Source organism: Zalophus californianus, chromosome 4 (assembly GCF_009762305.2).
Source record: "Zalophus californianus isolate mZalCal1 chromosome 4, mZalCal1.pri.v2, whole genome shotgun sequence".
Classification (NCBI taxonomy): Eukaryota; Metazoa; Chordata; class Mammalia; order Carnivora; family Otariidae; genus Zalophus; species Zalophus californianus.
The window spans coordinates 162340180-162359837 of record NC_045598.1 but is presented as its reverse complement, the minus strand read 5'-3'; the positions used below and the strand labels follow the sequence as shown (position 1 = coordinate 162359837).

The 19658-nt window shown below is 34.5% G+C and overlaps 1 protein-coding gene across 2 annotated transcripts in view; it reads left to right on the top strand.

Moving 5' to 3' along the window:
* NUDCD1 (NudC domain containing 1) overlaps nt 1–19658 on the top strand; it is a 91814-nt gene that overhangs the window by 3950 nt on the left and 68206 nt on the right. For both annotated transcript variants that reach the window (XM_027605821.2, XM_027605815.2), the window contains exons 2-3: nt 8397–8551; nt 18643–18828. In XM_027605821.2, coding sequence (XP_027461622.1) covers nt 8397–8551; nt 18643–18828 — 341 coding nt within the window. The remainder of the gene's footprint in view (nt 1–8396; nt 8552–18642; nt 18829–19658) is intronic.

Genomic DNA, 19658 nt, shown 5'->3' with positions numbered 1-19658 from the left:
TTACTGAGAGCTGTACCTTGCTGCCATGGCCCAGCATCACCAGTAATATCCTGCTGCATATCACTAGCCTGGGAAAAAAAATCAAAATTCACAGTGCAGTTTCTACTGAATATATTGCTTTTGCATCATTGCAAAGTCGAAAAATCCCAAGTTGAACCATTTTAAGTTGGGGACAGTCTGTACATATTTTTTTCCTAAACTCCTCATTGTGTAACTGTCTTTGTATATGTTTTCCCCTATATTTCACCTAGCTAACTCATACTCCATTTGTTCATCTTGGTTTACATGTTAGTTACTCAGAGATTCCTTTCTTGACTACCTAGTTAGAATCTATACTACAGAATCTGTACAAATTAGAATCTGTAATCTGCTCTCCTACTGTACCTGGTCATAGACTTTATCGTACTTTGTAGCATTTGGTGTCTGGTTTCTCTTTTAAGACTATTGGTTTGGTTATCAGTGGTTCCAGTGTCCATCTTTCAGTGCTTTACTTCTAGGCCAGAGTGTGCCTGGTGAATAACATGATTTTATATCACATACGCACATTAAATAGGTTTATTGGGATAATTGACAATAAACTGCACGTATTTAAGTGTACAGGTTGGCAAATTTTGACATATATGCACACTCATGAAATTCTCACCATAATCAAGATATTAAACTTAACTATCATCCTCAAAACTTCCTGTGCCCTTTGTAATTAGCCCTCTGTTCCTCCACGTACCCCCTTCAGTCCCTAAGCAACTACTGCTGTGCTTTCTGTCACGATAAATTAGTTTGCATTTCCTGGAGTTTTATATACATGGAATTATACAGTATGTACTCTTTTTTGTCTTGCTTTTACTCAGCATAATTACTTTTAGTTCATGCTTGTGTGGGAGGAGGATATTGAAATCTCTTCCATTGTGGATTTTTCCCTTTTTCCTTGCAGTTCTGTCAGTTTTTGCTTCATATATTTTAAAGCTCTGTTATGGGGGCGCCTAGGTGGCTCAGTCGGTTAAGCGTCTGCCTTCGGCTCAGGTCATGATCCCCGAGTTCCAGGATCTAACCCCACATCAGGCTCCTTGCTCAGCAGAGAGCCTGCTTCTCCCCTGCCCCTCACCCCACTTGTTCTCTCGCATGTGCTCTCTCTCTCTGTCTTTCAAATAAATAAATAAATAAATAAAATCTTTAAAAAAATAAAGCTCTGTTATGTTGCATAAATACTATTATTATGTCCTCTTAATAAATTGCCACCTTTGTCATTAAAAAATAGCCTTTATTCTTGGTGATACTCTGCTCTGAAACCTGTCTGATACTAAAATAGTCACTCAAGCTTTCTTTTGCTAAATGTTACCATAGTGTGTGTATTTATTTCTATCTTTTAACCTTTAACCTGTTTGTGTTTTAGTATTTAACATGTATTTCTTATTGGCAGAAGTAGTTGAGTCTTGCTTTTTTATTCAAGTTGACAATCTACCTTTTTTTTTTTTAAAGATTTTTATTTATTTGACAGAGAGAGACACAGTGAGAGAGGGAACACAAGCAGGGGGAGTGGGAGAGGGAGAAGCAGGCTTCCCGCAGAGCAGGGAGCCTGACGTGGGGCTCCATCCCAAGACTCTGGGATCAAGACCTGAGCCGAAGGCAGACGCCCAACGACTGAGCCACCCAGGCACCCCCAAATCTCTACCTTTTAATTAGACTGTTTCCATTTGATGTGATTATTGATTTTGTTAGTTTGGGTCTTTGATCTTGTTTGTCCTCTCTAGTCTTTGGGAAGACAAAATTTTCTTCTTTTTTTCATTTTTCCATTTTTCCATTTCCATTTTTCTTATATTCTTTTGGATTGAGTATTTTCTTATGAAATCATTTTTATCACATTTTTTGGTTTATTAGCTATAGCTCTTTGTTATTTTACTAGTTGCTTTGGAGTATACATCTTTAACTTATTACATGATACGTTCAAATAATGTTACACTACTTAACTTGTAATATAAGACCCTACAATAGTATACTTCTGTTTCTTTCCTCCTGGCCTTTACGCTGTTGTATTTGTGTTTTCAAAAAACACTTTTGTCATATGTAGAATTCTAGATTGATACCTTTTCGTTTTCAATACATTTGATCCTTGAATAATGTGGGTTTGAAATATGCAGGTCCACTTATACTTGGATTTTTTCAATAAATATAGTGCAGACCATAAATGTGTTTTCTCTTCTTTATGATTATCTTAATAGCACTTTCTTTTTTCTATCTTATTTTAAGAAAACACTATATAATACATATACAGAATATGTGTTAATTGACTTTGTTATTGGTGAAATTTCTGGTCAACAGTAGGCTATTAGTAGTTTAGTTTATGGAGAGTCAAAAGATATAGGTGAATCTTTGAATGTGTGCCAGTCAGTGCTCCTAACCATTGTGTTGTTCTAAGGTCAGCTGTATTTTAAAGATGTTACCCCACTGTCTTCTCGCTTTTGTTTCTGATGGAAATGTGGTGTTTTCCAATCTTTATTCTTTTATACATGACATGTCTTTTTTCTCTTTTACATTGGTTTTGAGCAGTTTGATTATGTTGTGCCTTGCGGTGGTTTTCTTCATGAGTTTTGTGCTTTGTTGGTCTATCTAGATCCTTGGGTTTATAGTTTTCAAATTTGGAAAGTGTTCAGCCATTATTTCTTTCCTTTTTTTTTTTTTTTTTTTGAGGAATCCAGTTGCCCATTTTTAGATTGCTGGAAATTGATCCCAGCTCATCAGTGCTCTTGATTTGTGTGTGTTTTTCTGTTCTTTTTTCCTGTGTTTCATTTTGGATAATTTCTATTTTCATGCCTTTACATTCACTAATCTTTTCTTTTGCAATGTCTAACCTGTTGTTAATCCCATTATTTGTATTTTTCGTCATAGATACAGTTTTCGTCTTTTTTACATTTTTCGTGTCTATTGTTTTGAACATAGGGATGTACTTTAATAACTTCCAGTGTTCTGTTCTGCTAATTATAACTTCTCTGTCAGTTATGTTGAGCTGTAGATTGATTATTCTCTTCATTATGGGTTTTGGTTTTTTTCCCTGTTTGCATGTGTAGTAATATTTGACTGGATGCTAGAAATGGTGAATTTTACATTGTTGGCTGGAGGATAGATTTGTATTCTTACAAACTTGGTCAACTTTATTCTGGGATGCAACTGAGTTACTGGAAACAGACTAATTTCATTTAGTGTTTTATGATTTGTTAGACTGGTCTGGAGCAGTGTTCAGTTTAGGGCTAATATTGCACACTACTGAGACAAAAGTTTTCTGTGTACTCTACCCATTATCCCGTGAATTAGGCGTTTTCTCCATTCTGCCTTTTGGGAACAGTCATAGTTCCCAGCCTTGTGTGAGTGCCTAATACTTCCCTCTTACTCTAGAAGAGGTAGAAGAGAATGGAATAATAAAGAACTATGTGACAATTAACCATGGACCGGAGAAGAGAAACAGGGAAATCAACACTTCTTTTTCTTCTTACGTGTCATATAGCAAATACTTTACATGGTTTAAGGCTAAGCTTGTCAGTAATTTTATAGGACAAGTATTAATTAAATTTCATTACAGATGAGGAGATAGGGTAGAAAGGCTAGTAACTTAAACTACTTGACAGTGTCAAAGCTCATGCTTTTTTCTAATGTGTGTGGTCTCTGGACTCTTCTTCAGTGGAGGGAGAGTAAAAGCTGGTGAAGATTTAGGCTATAATTGGAGTAAAGGGAGAAGAGAGCTAGGTACCCATTGAATTTATGTAGAGTTTACTGTAAAATTCATATCTGCTCTTGGGGTAGAAAATATGGGGAAGAGGGGTAGATGATTATGTTAATTTGTGCAGAAGCATTATATAAAATAGGTTAGTGGGAGCAATGCTCCGAGTTCTAGTTCTGTTATATTCCATAAATCTTACTTCAGAATTCATAACATGGACTTGCACATAGTAGTTACATCTTACCCACAGTTTTAGTTTCACTGTCTGCAGTTTTAGTTACCCATGTCACCTGTGGTGCAGAAGCTGGTGATCCTCCTCCTGATGTATTTATGTCAGAAGATCGGTAGTAACTAACACTACATCACAATGCCTATGTCATTCCCCTCACTTTAGCTCACACATAGGCATTTTATCATCTCACAGCATCACCAGAAGTAGGGTGAATACAATATTTGAGAGAGAGTCCACATTCATGTAACTTTTATGACAGGTTATTGCCATAATTGTTCTATTTTATTATTAGTTATTGTTAATTTCTTACGAGGCGTAATTTCTAAATTAAACTTATTATTGGTATGTATGTATGTATGTATAAGAAAAAAAGTATATATAGGGGTTAGTACTATCTGTGCTTTCAGGCATCCGCTGGGGATCTTAGGACATATCCCTTGCAGATAATGGGGCAGGAGGTTACTGTACTTTTTTTTACATCTTTATACACAAATAGCAAACTGAGTAACTAGGCGAAAAGACTTAATTTATTGGGTATGATTAGAAGATAAATAGCCTAAGAAGTAGGCTTTGTAAGTCAACGTTTTAATGTTCTTTGTTTCTCTGCCCACTTTTTTTAAAAACTACTCTGCTTATATAGGTTTTAGAATGAATCATATTTAATTGGTGTCAGAAGAGTTGAATATTGGCAATTGCACATGGTTCAACATAACAGTATATTTTGAAAGGCCAAGAAGCAGTAATTGTAACCATTTTTGACACTATTACAAGGATCATGTCTGTTTTATACTTACCAGTGTATGCCCCGTGCCAGGCACAGTACATGTAGTAGACATTCAATAAATAATTTGTGAATGAGAAACTATAGGTTTTTGAGGTTTCATACATGTTTTATGAGAAATCTAGGTAAAGATTAAGGAGATTTTCTTCTTGTCGGGCCCTAAGTTCTTTTTAAAAGACTAAAAAGAGAAGGATTTTTTTTAGCAAAGCTCTTTTATTTCTGATGCAAGATAATATTAAATAATAAAATATTTACTACTCTGGCCTCTTAGCCTTCTGTTAAAGAGGTTCACCTTCTTCCACCATTTCCAAGATCCCAGCAGAGATTTGAGACTCCATACTCTCCTCCTCCTTTCTTAGGAGGTTCTATGAAAGAGAGCTGCCAGTGATTAAGTTCGTTACATTGTGGACACTGCTTTTTCCTTTCAGGTGTTCTGCCTCTCCTTTTATAAACTCAAGATGGTTTACATGAAAAATGCAATGATAACTTTTCCTTTCTCATTTGAGGCCAGAGATGCGGCTTTTTCTATACACTAATAAGCTTTTACAAATTATTAAGTATGTAATATACCCTATGCTCATTTCTGTGTCCTAATAACTTAGTAAATTATTTTGTCCAAATGCAATAACAGAAGACTTAGGCTGTATTATAGTCACCCAATAATGGTTTTCCAGAACCCTAATGTTCACAGATGGGATATTATAATAAGGCAGAGGGCTAAGAAGTCTCTGGCTTGTTTGGGATTGCTCAGGGTCTTTGGTACAAATATGAAGAAAATGTATTTGTCATATCATTATTATTTGGGCTATTATATTACCTTGCACATTTCTTGCAGTATTGAGTTTCATCCACACTGTGGTGCTAGAAAACCAAGAATTGGTTGTTTCCCTCCTAATCAGTGGAATATATATTTCTAAGTGTTCCTTATAAAATAAGTATTTCCTTGAATTATAAATAGCAGTTTCCTCAACCTACATCAGATCCATAATAAAGTTACGATTTTACCCTTGAAATGCCTCCAAACTTTAGTCACTCATCGTTTACCAAGATGACTGCAATAACTTTCTAATGGATCTTCCTGGTGTTAACCATAAAAATAAAACAGCCAAGTTATTTTGTCAACAATGGATTTATTTGGGAATATTAGAGAATTGCAATTTGGCACATGCAAGCTACAGCAAAACCATAGGCAAGCTCAGCAAACAAAGAAGAGGGAAGTTATTTTATGGAGAAGAAGGAGGAAGTTGAGAGGGGCTGTTTTGAATGAAAGTCCACTGAAAAGCTAGAGTACAGGGTAATGTTGATTTCTCATTAATTGAGTTGCAGGGGTAGTGCCATTTCTTGTAGGAGATGCAGTGTACATCTTTTCCCTTTTGGGGCCTGTAATTGGTGATTCTTTCCTATTGAATATTCTGCTGTTGGGGTCTGTAATTAACAATACTTCCTGTAATTGATGTTGAATGGTTGGGTTCCCCCTGCTAGCTTCTCCACTGTATTTTTAGTGAGGTTTCAGTTTATTAATATTTACACTGGATTTTACCTTGCTTTCCTTCAGTCCGTTTTACATATTGTAGTTATAAGTAATCTTTTATAAATTCAAATCTGAACTTTACTCTCCTGCTTAAAAACTTAAATGAACTACATTAACTTTATTGATAAAGACAAGGCCTTTCATGACCCAACTCCTGCCCAGTTCTCTAGCTTTGTTTATCTGTAGCCTTTTCTTGTACAGATCTCCATTGTGCTTTGTATTTCAGCCAGTTTGGCCTTCTTTTGGTTCTTTGAACGCAAGTTTTACCTCCGGCTTTGCCTGCTTTTCCTTCTGCATGTGTGTGTGTGTGTGCGCGTGTGCATAGAGATATATTTCTTCATAAATTAACTTTATTCTTTCTAGCTTGGCTTGTATTTCTGAAAGCTTTCATCAGTTCCCCTCCTCCATAGATCAGTGTGCAGTGTTATTTGTTCTCATGGTACCCGGTAATTTTTCTTCCCAACATTTGTTACAGTTTTCATTATATATTTACCTATGTGATTATTTAACTAATGTCCATTTCCTCACTGAATCATAAGTGCTAAGAAGGTAGATTCTCTGCTTTTTTTTTTTTTAAAGATTTTATTTATTTATTTGACAGAGAGACAGAGAGAGAGCAGGAACACAGGCAGGCGGAGTGGGAGAGGGAGAAGCAGGCTTTCCGCTGAGCAGGGAGCCTGATGTGGGACTCAATCCCAGGACCCTGGGATCATGACCTGAGCCGAAGGCAGACGCTTAACAACTGAGCCACCCAGGCGCCCAGATTCTCTGCTTTTTGCTCATCATTGTATCAATGGTGCTTATTAAAATATTGCTGAATAAATCAGTGAATGAATATAAGTCAGGAAGGACTCAAGGCAGGTAATAGAAATAGGAACTGATGAACATTATGGAAAAAAAATTGCAATTAGAATACAGTAAGTTGAGTTTTTGTTTTTTAAATTTTTTATTTACAGTAAGTTGAGTTTTATATTAAGGTAAGGTATAGGCCCAGCATAGTTTACTTAAATATTTCCTGTCAGAGCAGAAATTAATTCTAAGTCATGGCCAGCCCTGAGCTGTAAGTGTTCTTATCTGCATATGAGGGAAGAAAGAGAGGAAGCAGAGATCACATTTAATAGATTAAAATTATGGAAGTAGGTGCGCCTGTGTGGCTCAGTCAGTTGAGTGGCTGCCTTCGGCTCAGGTCGTGATCCCAGGGTCCTGGGATCCAGTCCCACATCGGGCTCCCTGCTCAGCGGGGAGCCTGCTTCTCCCTTTCCCTCTGCCTGCTGCTCTGCCTACTTGTGCATGTGCTCACGTGCTCTTTCTGTCAAATAAATAAATGAAATCTTTAAAAAAAATTATGGAAGTAGCTAAGAGAGTAGATCTTAAAAGTTCTCATCACAAAAAAAATAACTGTGAGGTGATGGATATGTTCAGTAACTTACTGTGGTAACCATTTCACAATATGTTCATATATCAAGTCATTATATTGTACACCTTAAACTTATACAATGTTATATGTCAATTACATCACAATAAAGGTGGAAAAAAGTAAAAATAAAATTATGAAATCGCTAATGCCCTAGTGGAAAACACTGTTCTTTAACTAGGAAACCTTGTTTCTATTACAGGTAGAATATTTTGTTCTGTACTCTTGAAAGATGTGATAAAACATTGGAGAAATCACCATTTGTGCTTACATTTGTTTCCATAATTGTATAATGAAATAATAAAAACATTATTTCTTAATGTGTTAAAAAAAAGGAATGAGATATAATAGAGGTAAAAGCATTTTAAAAACTACAAAAATTCCCTATAAAATACTTAATATTTGCCCAAAAGACAGAAGATCTTCAATTTTAGAATTTCCCTGTTCTTTTTATTCAGAATTACAAGGAAGAGGTGCCTAAAAGAAAAGATGGTAATGGCATGAAAGGCCCTCTCTTATGACTACTGTCAGGGATTTTTCAGTTTTACTTACTGTTTATCCTCTATACACAGTGCCTAGAAATTGTTTTAGAATAAATAATATAGTGAATTTGTCCCAAAGACCTTTGTGATTAGCTTTCTGCAGTTTCTTCACCCTGTAAGCATTCTGCAGAAAGAAATAATCTGAGACAAATTTGTGATGTGTATGTTTATTTTTCTTATATTTCAGCCGTGGCAGAAGTAAAACTTCGAGATGATCAATATACACTGGAACACATGCATGCTTTTGGAATGTATAATTACCTACACTGTGATTCATGGTATCAAGACAGTGTCTACTACATTGATAACCTTGGAAGAGTTATGAATTTAACGGTGATGCTGGTAAGAAAAATATCTGTAATACTAGCATTTTCCAATAAATTTGATTCTTAATTTTCCTTTTTAATCTGATGTCCAGATAATTGAGGTACACATATCTTTAATATATGGAATCATTCCTATCATTAGTCTATATAAGGCTTTAATCTGTTTAATTCAGTTTTAAATTTTCCCTTTGTTCCTGTTACACTTAAGTATCCTCCTCCACTCCCACCAATGAGCAACTACTCTAATGGGTTTTATAGATCAATATTGATGTAACTGTTCATGTCTGCTTTTTCTAACGTGAAGTGTTAACCCTGACTATAACAGTCGATTTGTCTATTTTTCCTTTTAATTCTTGCTTTTTGTATTTTTAATTGTGTTAATTGGGGCACAAACATTTTGTCTGCTATGGATTTGTCCTTTTAGCATTATGAAATGCCCCTCTTCATATCTAGACTCTGGGAGTGATTTTTGTCTTGAAATCTTCTGATATTAATACAGTTGTGCTGGCTTTTTTTATTAGTAATATTCATCTTTTTCTATCCTTTTTCTTTCAGTTTATCAGTGTTGTTTTTAGTCTGACTGACATCTTAGACCACTCAGCCATCCTGACATGACAGTGTTGTTATTTTTAAAGTACATCTCTTGTAAAGAGCATGTAGTTGGGTCTTGTTTTGTATCTAGCATGACAATCTGTCCTTTAATTTGAAGGGCTTAGTACATTTATATTTAATGTAATTAGTGATATGGTTGGTTTATGTTCCCATTTTGCTCTTTTCAGTTTGTCTTGTCTGTTCTTTTTTTCTTTATCTCTCTGTTCCTACCTGTTTTTGGATTAAGCAAATTTTCTTAAAATTCCGTTTAATTTTCTCTTTTCGCTTTTATCTAAACCCATTTGTATTATCATTTTTTTAATGGTTAATATAGAGTTTATAGTATTCATCCTTAACTTATCATAGTCTTCCTCTACTTAATATTTTACAATAATATATTTCCTTTTACTTCTCTTATATCCTTCAAGCTATTTTCGTCCTATATTTTACTTCATGTGTTATTAGTGTATTTGCTTTAAACAGTCAGTAGAATAGTAATAGCTTCCTGACTACTCCCTCCTTCTAGCATAGTTCTACATTGCATCTACAGAATCATCAATCTGATTTTTTTTTAAGATTTGATATATAAGTGAGATCATATGCTATTTGTTTTTCTCTGACTTACTTCACATAGCATAATGCCCTCAAGGTGCATCCATGTTGTTGCAAATGGCAGGATTTCATTCCTTTTTATGGCTAAATAAAATATTGTATTTGTGTGTGTGTGTGTATTTATATATAGTAGTCTAGTTTCACTCTTTTTCATGTGACTGTCAGGTTTTCCCAATACTGTTTATTGAAGAGACTGTCCTTTTCCTATTGTATATTCTTGGCTCCTTTTGGAAATCAGTTGATCATATATGTGTGATTTGATTTCTGATTCTATTTTGTTCCATTGTCTTGAATTTCATACTGTTTTGATGACCATAGTTTTGTAAAATAGTTTGAAATCAGGGAGCATGATGCCTCCAGCTTTGTTCTTTCTCAAGACTGGGATTTAGCTTTTTGGGGTCTTTTGTGGTTCCATACAAATTTGAGGATGGTTGTATTTCTGTGAAAATGCCATTGGAGTTTTAATAGGGATTGAATTGAATCTGTAGATTGCTTTGGGTAGTATGGACATTTTAACAATATCAATTCTTCCAATCCATGAGAATGGAATATTTTCCCATTTATTTGTGTTTTCTTGTAAATTCTTTTCGTTTCCTGTGTGTCCTTTCAGAAGTGGTTTGTTTTTTCTGTTTGTTTTTGATTTTTTTGGCAAGTGTAAGCACAAAATGTGTGTATACATATACACACACACACACATATATATGTATTTTAAAGATTTTATTTATTTATTTTAGAGAGAGAGAGAGAGGTGGGGCTTGATCTCACAACCTTGAGACCATGACCTGAGCTGAAACCAAGAGTTGGACACCTAACCAACTGAGTCACCCAGGTGCCCCGTGATATATATTTTTAAAATACAAACTCTTCATCTTGGTATATGCAGTTTATGGTGCCCTTCTCTCCAACCTTGTGTTTTACCATTTTGTTCACTATACCCTAACAATACCAAACTCTTGCAGTTCCCGAGATATGCTCTGTATCCTGTTGCCTTCAGCCCATTTCCCATGTGATTAACTCCACCTGGAACATTCTTCCTTAGTTCTGTGTCAGGTTGCTTCCCAATCTTTACTTAAGTCCCAGCAAACCATCTCATCTATTAAGCTTTCCCTGACATCCTCCCTTTGCACCTCTGGGAATATTCAAACAATTGGCCCTCAGCTCTGTGTGGACTTTGAATTCCTTCTAGACCAGGGGTTGGCAGACCTTTCCTGCACAGGGCCAGATAATTAATATTTTAGGGTTTGTAGGCTAGACAATCTTATGTCACAACTACTCAGTTTTGCTATAGTGGTATGAAAACAGCATTAGACTATGAAAATGAATGTGACTGAATTCCAATAAAACTTTATTTTTAAAAATGACATTGCCCAGATTTAGGTCATTGACTATAGCTTGCCAACCCTTAGTCTAGGCCCTGGGTTTTTCTTATATTTCTATAATCCTGCCACCCAGCAGGAGGCTTAGTCAATATGTTTGTTGAAATAATAACAGCTGTTTAAAGCTTGTTCTTATCCTTTGGAGTTGGCTTTGCATTCTTTTTCGCATTCTTTCTCTTTTTTTTAGATTTATTTATTTATTTGAAAGAGAGCGAGCACGTGTGGGGGGGAGGGGCAGAGGGAGAAAGAATCCTCAAGCGGACTCCCTGCTGAGCACAGAGCCCTATACAGGGCCTGATCCCAGGACCCTGAGATCATGACCTTAGTAGAAATCAAGAGCTGGCCACTTAACCAACTGAGCTACCCAGGCTTGGTTTCTTGATAGGATTTTTCTCTTATTTCTTCTTCAGGCTCAGGTATGAGTCTTTGGTTTACTGAGATAAATAATTTTAGTGAATAATAAGTATTTATTTTTCTTCAGCAAACATTTATTGAATGCTGTTATGTGCTTTGTAACCACATATACAAATAAATTGATAACATGTAACAGTGGAAGTAGGGATAAGATGCAGACATAGTATGGAGAAGGAAATGAGAAAATGTCGAAAGATGAAGCGTTCAGAGAAGTTTCAGAAGAGATGTCACGCCCCTTAACAGAATTTTGAAGGATCAGTTAATTTGCCATGCAGATTGAGGCAGCTGTGTCTGCACCTGACTTAAGAGGCACATTCAGCAAACTTCCACAGGCATGTGTGTGCACTATAGGTACTCTAGCTTGATTTGCTGAAACACAAGAGTATGTATAGAAGGACCTAAATAGTATGCGGGCTATGGTTGGAGAGGAGGATGGCAAGGTGGGCAGAGGCCAGGTTTTGAAGGGAGGGAGGAACAGTCATGTTATTCTGTGGTAAGCAAAGAGAAATGTTAAAAAGAAAGATTGATTCATTTTAGTTCTAACTATGCTTGGCCGGGAGACGGGTGTGGATAGGGTCACAGTTTTGGGCCAGAAACTTGGTTTTATCAATTCACTCATTGGTAATCATGATTTAGAATACTAAAACCATTTTAAGTCACAAAATTGATTGGAAATGTGGAATGAAAGTTTAATGATAGCATTTGAAATACTATAAGCAGTGTGGACTGGTCAATATAGTTTTCTTCTCCCATTGGGAAGATTTCACAGGAAATCAAATACCGTAATTTTATTAAGATAACTTACTTGATGTGGAATCAGGGCAAAGACTAATGTTTTTGATTCCTTTTTTCTGACCTATTCTCTGGCTTCTATGGACATCTTAGAATAACTAGTTAGAGTTCCTTATTTAGTTTAGTCTCTTTACCTATGGACTCATTAAAGACACAATATATACATACACTCTATATGCCCTATCTACTTGGGTAGTGTGTACATTCAAAAGAAATGCCCTGTATGCATACATAGGCAGTGTATTATCTATACATGATTATACATGTCCATACTCTGCATATGCATAATTTGTATTTTACTGTGTCTTTTAAATTTAAGGACTTATATTTTTTAGATTCTTTTATGTTTTGTTTGGGAAGACAAATCTAAAATCTGGAAATTCTCTTAATACTGACTTACAGAGCCTAACTAAGTCACATAATCTAATTTATACTCTTCACTTGACCTTCAAAATATTTATTGAATACCTACTATATGTTACACATTGTCGTAGGCACTGGGAATGCTGCAGCATACAAAATAAAGTTTCTTCTAGTTTATTAATTCACAGCAGACTATGAATTGACAGTTGACCCTTGAACAATACTGGGAATTTTAGTGCTAAACCCCTCCCCCCCATTGCACAATCAAAAATTTGCAGTAGAAAAGTACAACTTTGGATTCCCCAAAACCTAACTAATAGCTTACTGTTGACCAGAAGCCTTACTGATAACATAAAGTTGATTAACACATACTTTATATATGTATAGTATTTTTGTATTTATTTTCACAAATTAATAGTTTCTTAAATTTTGTTTTTGTGATATCTGTCAGATTTTCATTAACGTTTTGCTCACTTAAAGGAATTGGAGAGCTTTCTGGAATTGGAACAGTTTAGGACTGGAATGACCCTTTCCTTATGTTAAATAAAGATCCTCTTTGGACCTATTTTATTATATATCCTTTTTTCCTTTTCAGTGATAGTCTTCTAATTACCTTACCAGTTGATTCTGTGGTAACTGGTTTAGTCAAACTGTTTCTTTGGTAATTTAATAATGTACTTTTTTGCTAGTGAAAATTGTTCATTTCTTCTTATTCTTTTCAGATTTGTTGCTGTAAATTTGCATGTTTTATGCTCTTAAGATTATCTTCTTTCAAGTTTTTCCTTTCTCTATTTTTTCTCTTTTTCCTTAATCAAATTTTAGAAGGGTATTTTTATTTTATTTTTAAAGAACCATATCTGGGGTTATTTTAGTTTGTTTTCTGTTTAATTCAGCTTTTGTCTTTGGTTTTCAAACTGTATTGCACATCAGAATCACTTGGAGTAATTGATAGCTAATTTCAGGTTATGGTTCTTAAAAATTCAGATTCAGTATGTCAGGCTTGTTTGTGGTCTGGGAATCTGCATTTTATCAAGGACCTCATATGATTTTGCTTGTGGTCCAGTGACCAAGTTTTGAGAAACTCTTCACCTGCGGTGCAGAAGAATGCCACACTTATTTCTTACTATTTTTCTGATCAGCAAAAAAGGAAACTGACCTGTTGTTTGAACTTCTGTGTTGGGGGCAGGTGAAGATTGTTGGCCACTGGTTACACGTTGGCTTTTTATTTAAGCAGAAAAGTTGTTCTAATACCCATTTTATTGTCTGATATATATATATATATATATTTTTTTTTTTTTTTTTTTTCCGTCGGAGGCACACATGAACAAATCTCAGAGAGATTCTTTTGGAGTGGCTGGTTTACAAATACTTCCACCCTGTTAAATCCATGCTAAACACTATTGTGGTCAAAGAGAAGGCTGTAGGGCCCAAGAAAGGAAATCCACACAATTGTCTGACCTTGAGGTTTTGTCAGGAGCCAGCAGATGGCAGCAGTTCAACACACAGGTTTATAGAGGCATTATACTTCCAAGTCAGTTTATTTTATCAGTTTACAATCCTTAATTTTAGAGAAACATCAGTTGGGAGGAAGTGCTTTTAGAAAGTAGAAAATGCCTTAGGAAAGCAAAAAAAAAAAGTGTTTTTAAAATTTAATTCTTATGTTGTCATTTTATTAGGGTATTAGGGCTTCTTTTTAAAGTAGTATGTTTTGTTTCTTAATATTTAGGGAATTCTTTTATAACTTATTTTTCCATTTAGCTGAAAAACTAGTTTGTTTCTCCTAAAGAAGTGTGTCATCTTGTGGTGCCTCTTTAAATTGCACTTAAAGATCGGAGGAGAGTTACTGGATTCCATGTGAAGCCCACATTTGCGAGGCTTTGTCTTGGAGTAACACTGTAACTGCTTATTAGTCTAGCTCAGTTGCATGCCAGTATCTCAAAAGTAGCATCTCTAGACCTGAATCTTACCTTATTTTCTATAGTTGCATTTATTAATAAGGAGCCAATTATTTACCTAGTTAAAGAAAAAAAAAATAGAGGAGTAAGTTCTTTGAACTGTATGTTATTAATGAATTATTAAAAGTTTTATGTTATATAGAAACATTACTCAAATTCCACTTAATAAAATATCATTTCTTATAGCTTTAGCAAAAAAAGAGAAAGGAAAAAGGAAGTTTTCTTTTCTTTCAAATAAACTTAACAGTTATTAGTGATGAAAGTCTTTCTCCAGTAAAAGATCACTTCCTTTTAAAAGGACAAAATTTTAAATGTCAATGTGTAATAATACTAGTAAATGGCATCCTTACTTAATTTTTCTTGGCCATTTTTCTTTAAACTTGGGTATAGTGCTTTCTATAAACATATATGTATTAGAAAAATGCCTTGTCAGTTCAAACCTTGTCTTCTTGTAGCTGTGACAAGAGGCCCTCAAACTCCCATTTAGAGTTATTTTTCATAAATATAGTTCATATATTATTTACTGTGTCGCATATATACAATATATTGACATTATAATTTTTGTATTACATTTTGTTGACCCAGGAATTTAATTACTTAATTTTATATAAGGTGTTAGTCTAAAGAAAAACAATATGGTAGATGCATTCACAATTCTTACTGTTTTTGCAGGGAGTATTCTAGAAATTGCAATGAGATCTGAGGTATCATTTGTTTAGAAAAACTTGGGTAGTGGTTTCCTCTCGAAGTGTGGAATCCACGAGAGACCATCAACTTTTGGAGTGGGGTCAATCAGGATTTGAATCTTAGCCCTGCCATTTTCTTATCATTGGAGTTCTAGGCAAATGATTTAATCTTTTTGAACAGAGCTCTTTATCTCTCAAAGTGTGCATAATTTCAACTTCATAGGATTTTGTAATCATTAAATGAGATGGCAAAAAATCAAAGCACTTATTTAATATAATGCTTATACATTGTAGTTATTCAGTAAATGTTCCATTCATCATTGAAATTTTACTTCTTTTGCAATTCAGCTGTGAAATGTTACTGCAGAATTATTTTCAACAGCTTTGAACATAGTTACATTAACCTTTTTTTTTGTCTGGAAGAAAATGATTGGGTGGGACAAAGACATTATAGATGCCAATATCATAAAGCATTATTATGAGGACACCATAAAACTGTCAGTGGAGGTTATTCAGAAATAATTCAATACTCTAATTTAAGATTTACAGAAGAAAATATTTTATTACACACAGTCCATTTAAAATTGAATGTACCCTTTGAGAATTAGATTTCAAAAATTAGGAACATTCAGGTTGCTTTCACTTAAACTATCATTTGACTTATGTAATAGAGACACTATTTTCTTTTGTATTTTAATTTAATTTTTAGCTTTACATCTATGTACTTGAATATTTTAATCATTCCATTGGATATCAAAATCATCTATCTAATAATTAGACTTCCAGCAATCTCAGTTATGTGTAACCTTGTATTTAAAAGAAAATAGCTTAAAACAACCTTAGTAACTGTATATGAAATGATGCGATGAAGTAGTGATTTAACAGGTTTAAGCCGTGCATTTGTCCTAACAAGTGGTTCACTAGATCAGATGCAGTGAAGGGCATGTAGTGGGGGAGACCACTAGAAACCTTTACTTTGAAACAACTGTTGTGAGGAAGGAGTCCCATTTTATTTTATCCTATTAATATCTTTTAAACTATGTATATTACACATAAATTGCTTGGTGTAAAAAAAAAAAAAAGTCAAGCAAAGTATTGAAGCAAAAATGGAAAGTTTCCCCTTACCTCAGTCTTCGCTAGTGCCAGTTGCACTACGATCTTTTTTTCCTTTCTAGTAGTAAACACTTAACAGACCAGCATGTGTCTGTGAACACCTTACTATTGCAACATTTTGTTGTTTCAATATATATGGATTCACACTGTATATATTCTGCAACTTTTTTTTTCAGTTATTATTTTGGAGATCTTATGTCAGTATTATAAATCCACTTCTGCATATTTAACAATTATTTGGTATTTCAAAGGATGGATATTTCACAATTAACCATTCCTCCACCAGTGCTCTTCAGACAAAGATGCCAGGTACTCATCTAGAGTTGAACAAGTTGTATTTATTACGTTTTACAGCAGAGGAGAGTCTACACCGTGGGGAACCAAGTGTTTCAGTAAGAGGATGTTGGAAAAGATTTATTACAGGATTGGGCTTGTATTAGGTGATTTTTTTTTCTGGTTAATTTTTTTTTAACCATAGTTTTCCTATACATGTCTTTACCCATTTAAACATTTTGGATAGTCATGTATTTCTTGTTGAGTTGCTAGGGTTCTTTATATGCTGTGAGTGCTGGTCCTGTGTTATTCTTGTGGCAAATATTTTTCTCCCTGTCTCATACATGTCTTTTTATTTTTCACAGGAAGACTTTCTCCACCCTGAGATTAAAATGTGATTAATCTTCTAACAAATTTATTTTACTTTTCCTTTAAAACATTTAGATTATTAATCTCTCTGGAATGTGGGATTTTTGTGTGTGCTGTGAGGGAAAGAGCAATTTTTTCCAGATCTCTAGTATCCCAATAGCATTTGTTGACCATTCCTATTTATTTCTCACTAATTGGAAATACCACATCATGTTCTAAACGCCTACATAGACATCATCCTGCAGTAAAATATCTCTTAATTGACCTCCATTTAATTGAGTGACTGGAATAACTGGTGTTCTCTCTTCCCTTCATATAATATACTGACTGGAGACCACAGTAAGCTTAATGTTTACTGCTAGTAGGCTACTCAGTACTATGCTGATAACAATTCTGTTTCTGCTAGTTGAGTTTTACTCAGATATGGGCATTCTAAAAACTTTATGCCAGCTGGGCTTGTCATTGTATTTTCATTATTTAGTCAGTATTATGTAAATCATTAAAATATGAATACAAAAAGAAGGAAAGGTGCCATTTCAAAGAAAACTAAACTGGATGCTTTAGAAAGAGATGTGGGTCACTAAAAAACTTGTGGCTGGTAAGGACATTTTGCTTACTTAAATTTTGTTAATATATGCATTTATCTAAGTAATTCTAGGAACAGAGAATGAAATACATGAATCAAGAATTACTTTTGGCCTGCAGGAAAATCTCTTAACTGAAACCTAAAACTTTAGCAACAACAACAAATTATTGAATTGAGTACATCTGATGTATAAGATGTTTATTTCCTGAAATATAGACCTTTTTATATATTTTCTTATAAAACAGTTTAATGTTGCAATCCGTCTTACAGCTTTAAATTTTAAGGACATCGATACAATAAAAATGTGCTAATAGAAACCTAAATTGTTAATAGTCTAAGTGTAGTGTTTTCATACCACAGGCTGATGTCTTTGGAGGCATTTAGGACATGATGTAGTATTTCCAATTAGTTAAAAATACTGATCATTAACTCTAAACTTAAGAATGAAGACCAGATTACTGCAGGGTATTAGTTATCTCTTGCTGTGTAATATCCTACTTCAACGCTTAATGACTTGAAACAATAAATATTTGTCATCTCAGTGTTTGTGGTTCAGAAATCAAAGTGACTTAGCGAGGTGGTTTCTGTGTCAAGGTTTCTCATGAAGTTGTAGCCAAGATGTCAGCCCAGAGAGCAGTGATCTGAAGGCTCAACTAGGGCTTTCAGATAGCTCACAGGGTGCTGGTTATTGTGAGGAGCCCCTATGTCCTCCCCATGTGGGTCTATCATGTGCAGTCCAAGAGAGAGCAAGATAGAAGATGTAACAGAAACTATGACTGAGTTTGAGAAGTCACAAACTGTCACTTCTGCCATACTTTTTTGTTAGAAGTGAGTTGTACAGCTCATACTCAAAGGGAGGGGAATTAGGCATCTTCTCTTGAATAAGAGAGTAACCACTACACTGCAGATATTTATTCTGTGTGCATATGGATCAAGGAGAGGGAAAGATTAATTTATAATGTTTCGCCTCTTTTTAGGACACTGCTTTAGGAAAACCACGAGAAGTGTTTCGACTTCCCACAGATTTGACAGCATACGACAGTCGTCTTTGTGCATCTATCCATTTCACATCTTCGACCTGGGTTACCTTGTCAGATGGAACTGGACGATTATATCTCATTGGTACAGGTGAACGTGGAAATAGTGCTTCTGAAAAATGGGAGGTGCGATTTTGTTTTTTGTTTTTTAGATTTAAGTAAAGTCTGGAAAGTATGTATAAATTAGACCTTAGTGATTTTGAAATAACTCTTTCTGGGCATGGTTTATGTGTGACCTCTTCATTTTTATAATATATAATGTTTTGGAAATTTTTAATTAAATTATAAAATATATACCTTTTACAAAACTGGTATCTTAACCATTTCTGGTTTGATTTGGGGTTATTGCAGTTGTCAAGAATTGCATTCATTTGTTCAGCAAATGTTTATTGAATGCTTTATATTATATGTAAAGCAGTACACTAAAGTATTAACATCGCCTCCTTCTTGATGAAGAGTTAGCCAAGAATTACATTGGGATATCTTTTCTCCTCTACTCATGTTATATTTGCTGGTATCTTTATGGACCCAGCACACTTCTGAGGCACCACTCTGCTAGCTATCTGGTAAGTTGCCATTATTCAAATGCTGAGTTTACCAGAGTATTCCCTACTTAGAAGAATACACTATAACATAAATATAGTAATGTGCCAATCTCTAAGATGCTATTTTTATTTGTTTTCTTAAAACAGAGTAACATTTTTAAATCTGAGGGGCAGATTAGGATTTTAATAATAATAAATAAGGAATTAATTTCTCTAGAGCCACAATTTTTGAAGGTGGGAAAGAATGACACTGAGTTAATACTAATAAGTATATTGTGATACTGCTATTGTCTAAATCTCAGCAGGTGGCCTTTTAGTTCTGTGTAGATAAAGAAATGTGAACTTAATTTATTTAGATCTTATAAACTATTTTTATCAGACCATCAAATGCCTAACAAAGATCAGGCTTTA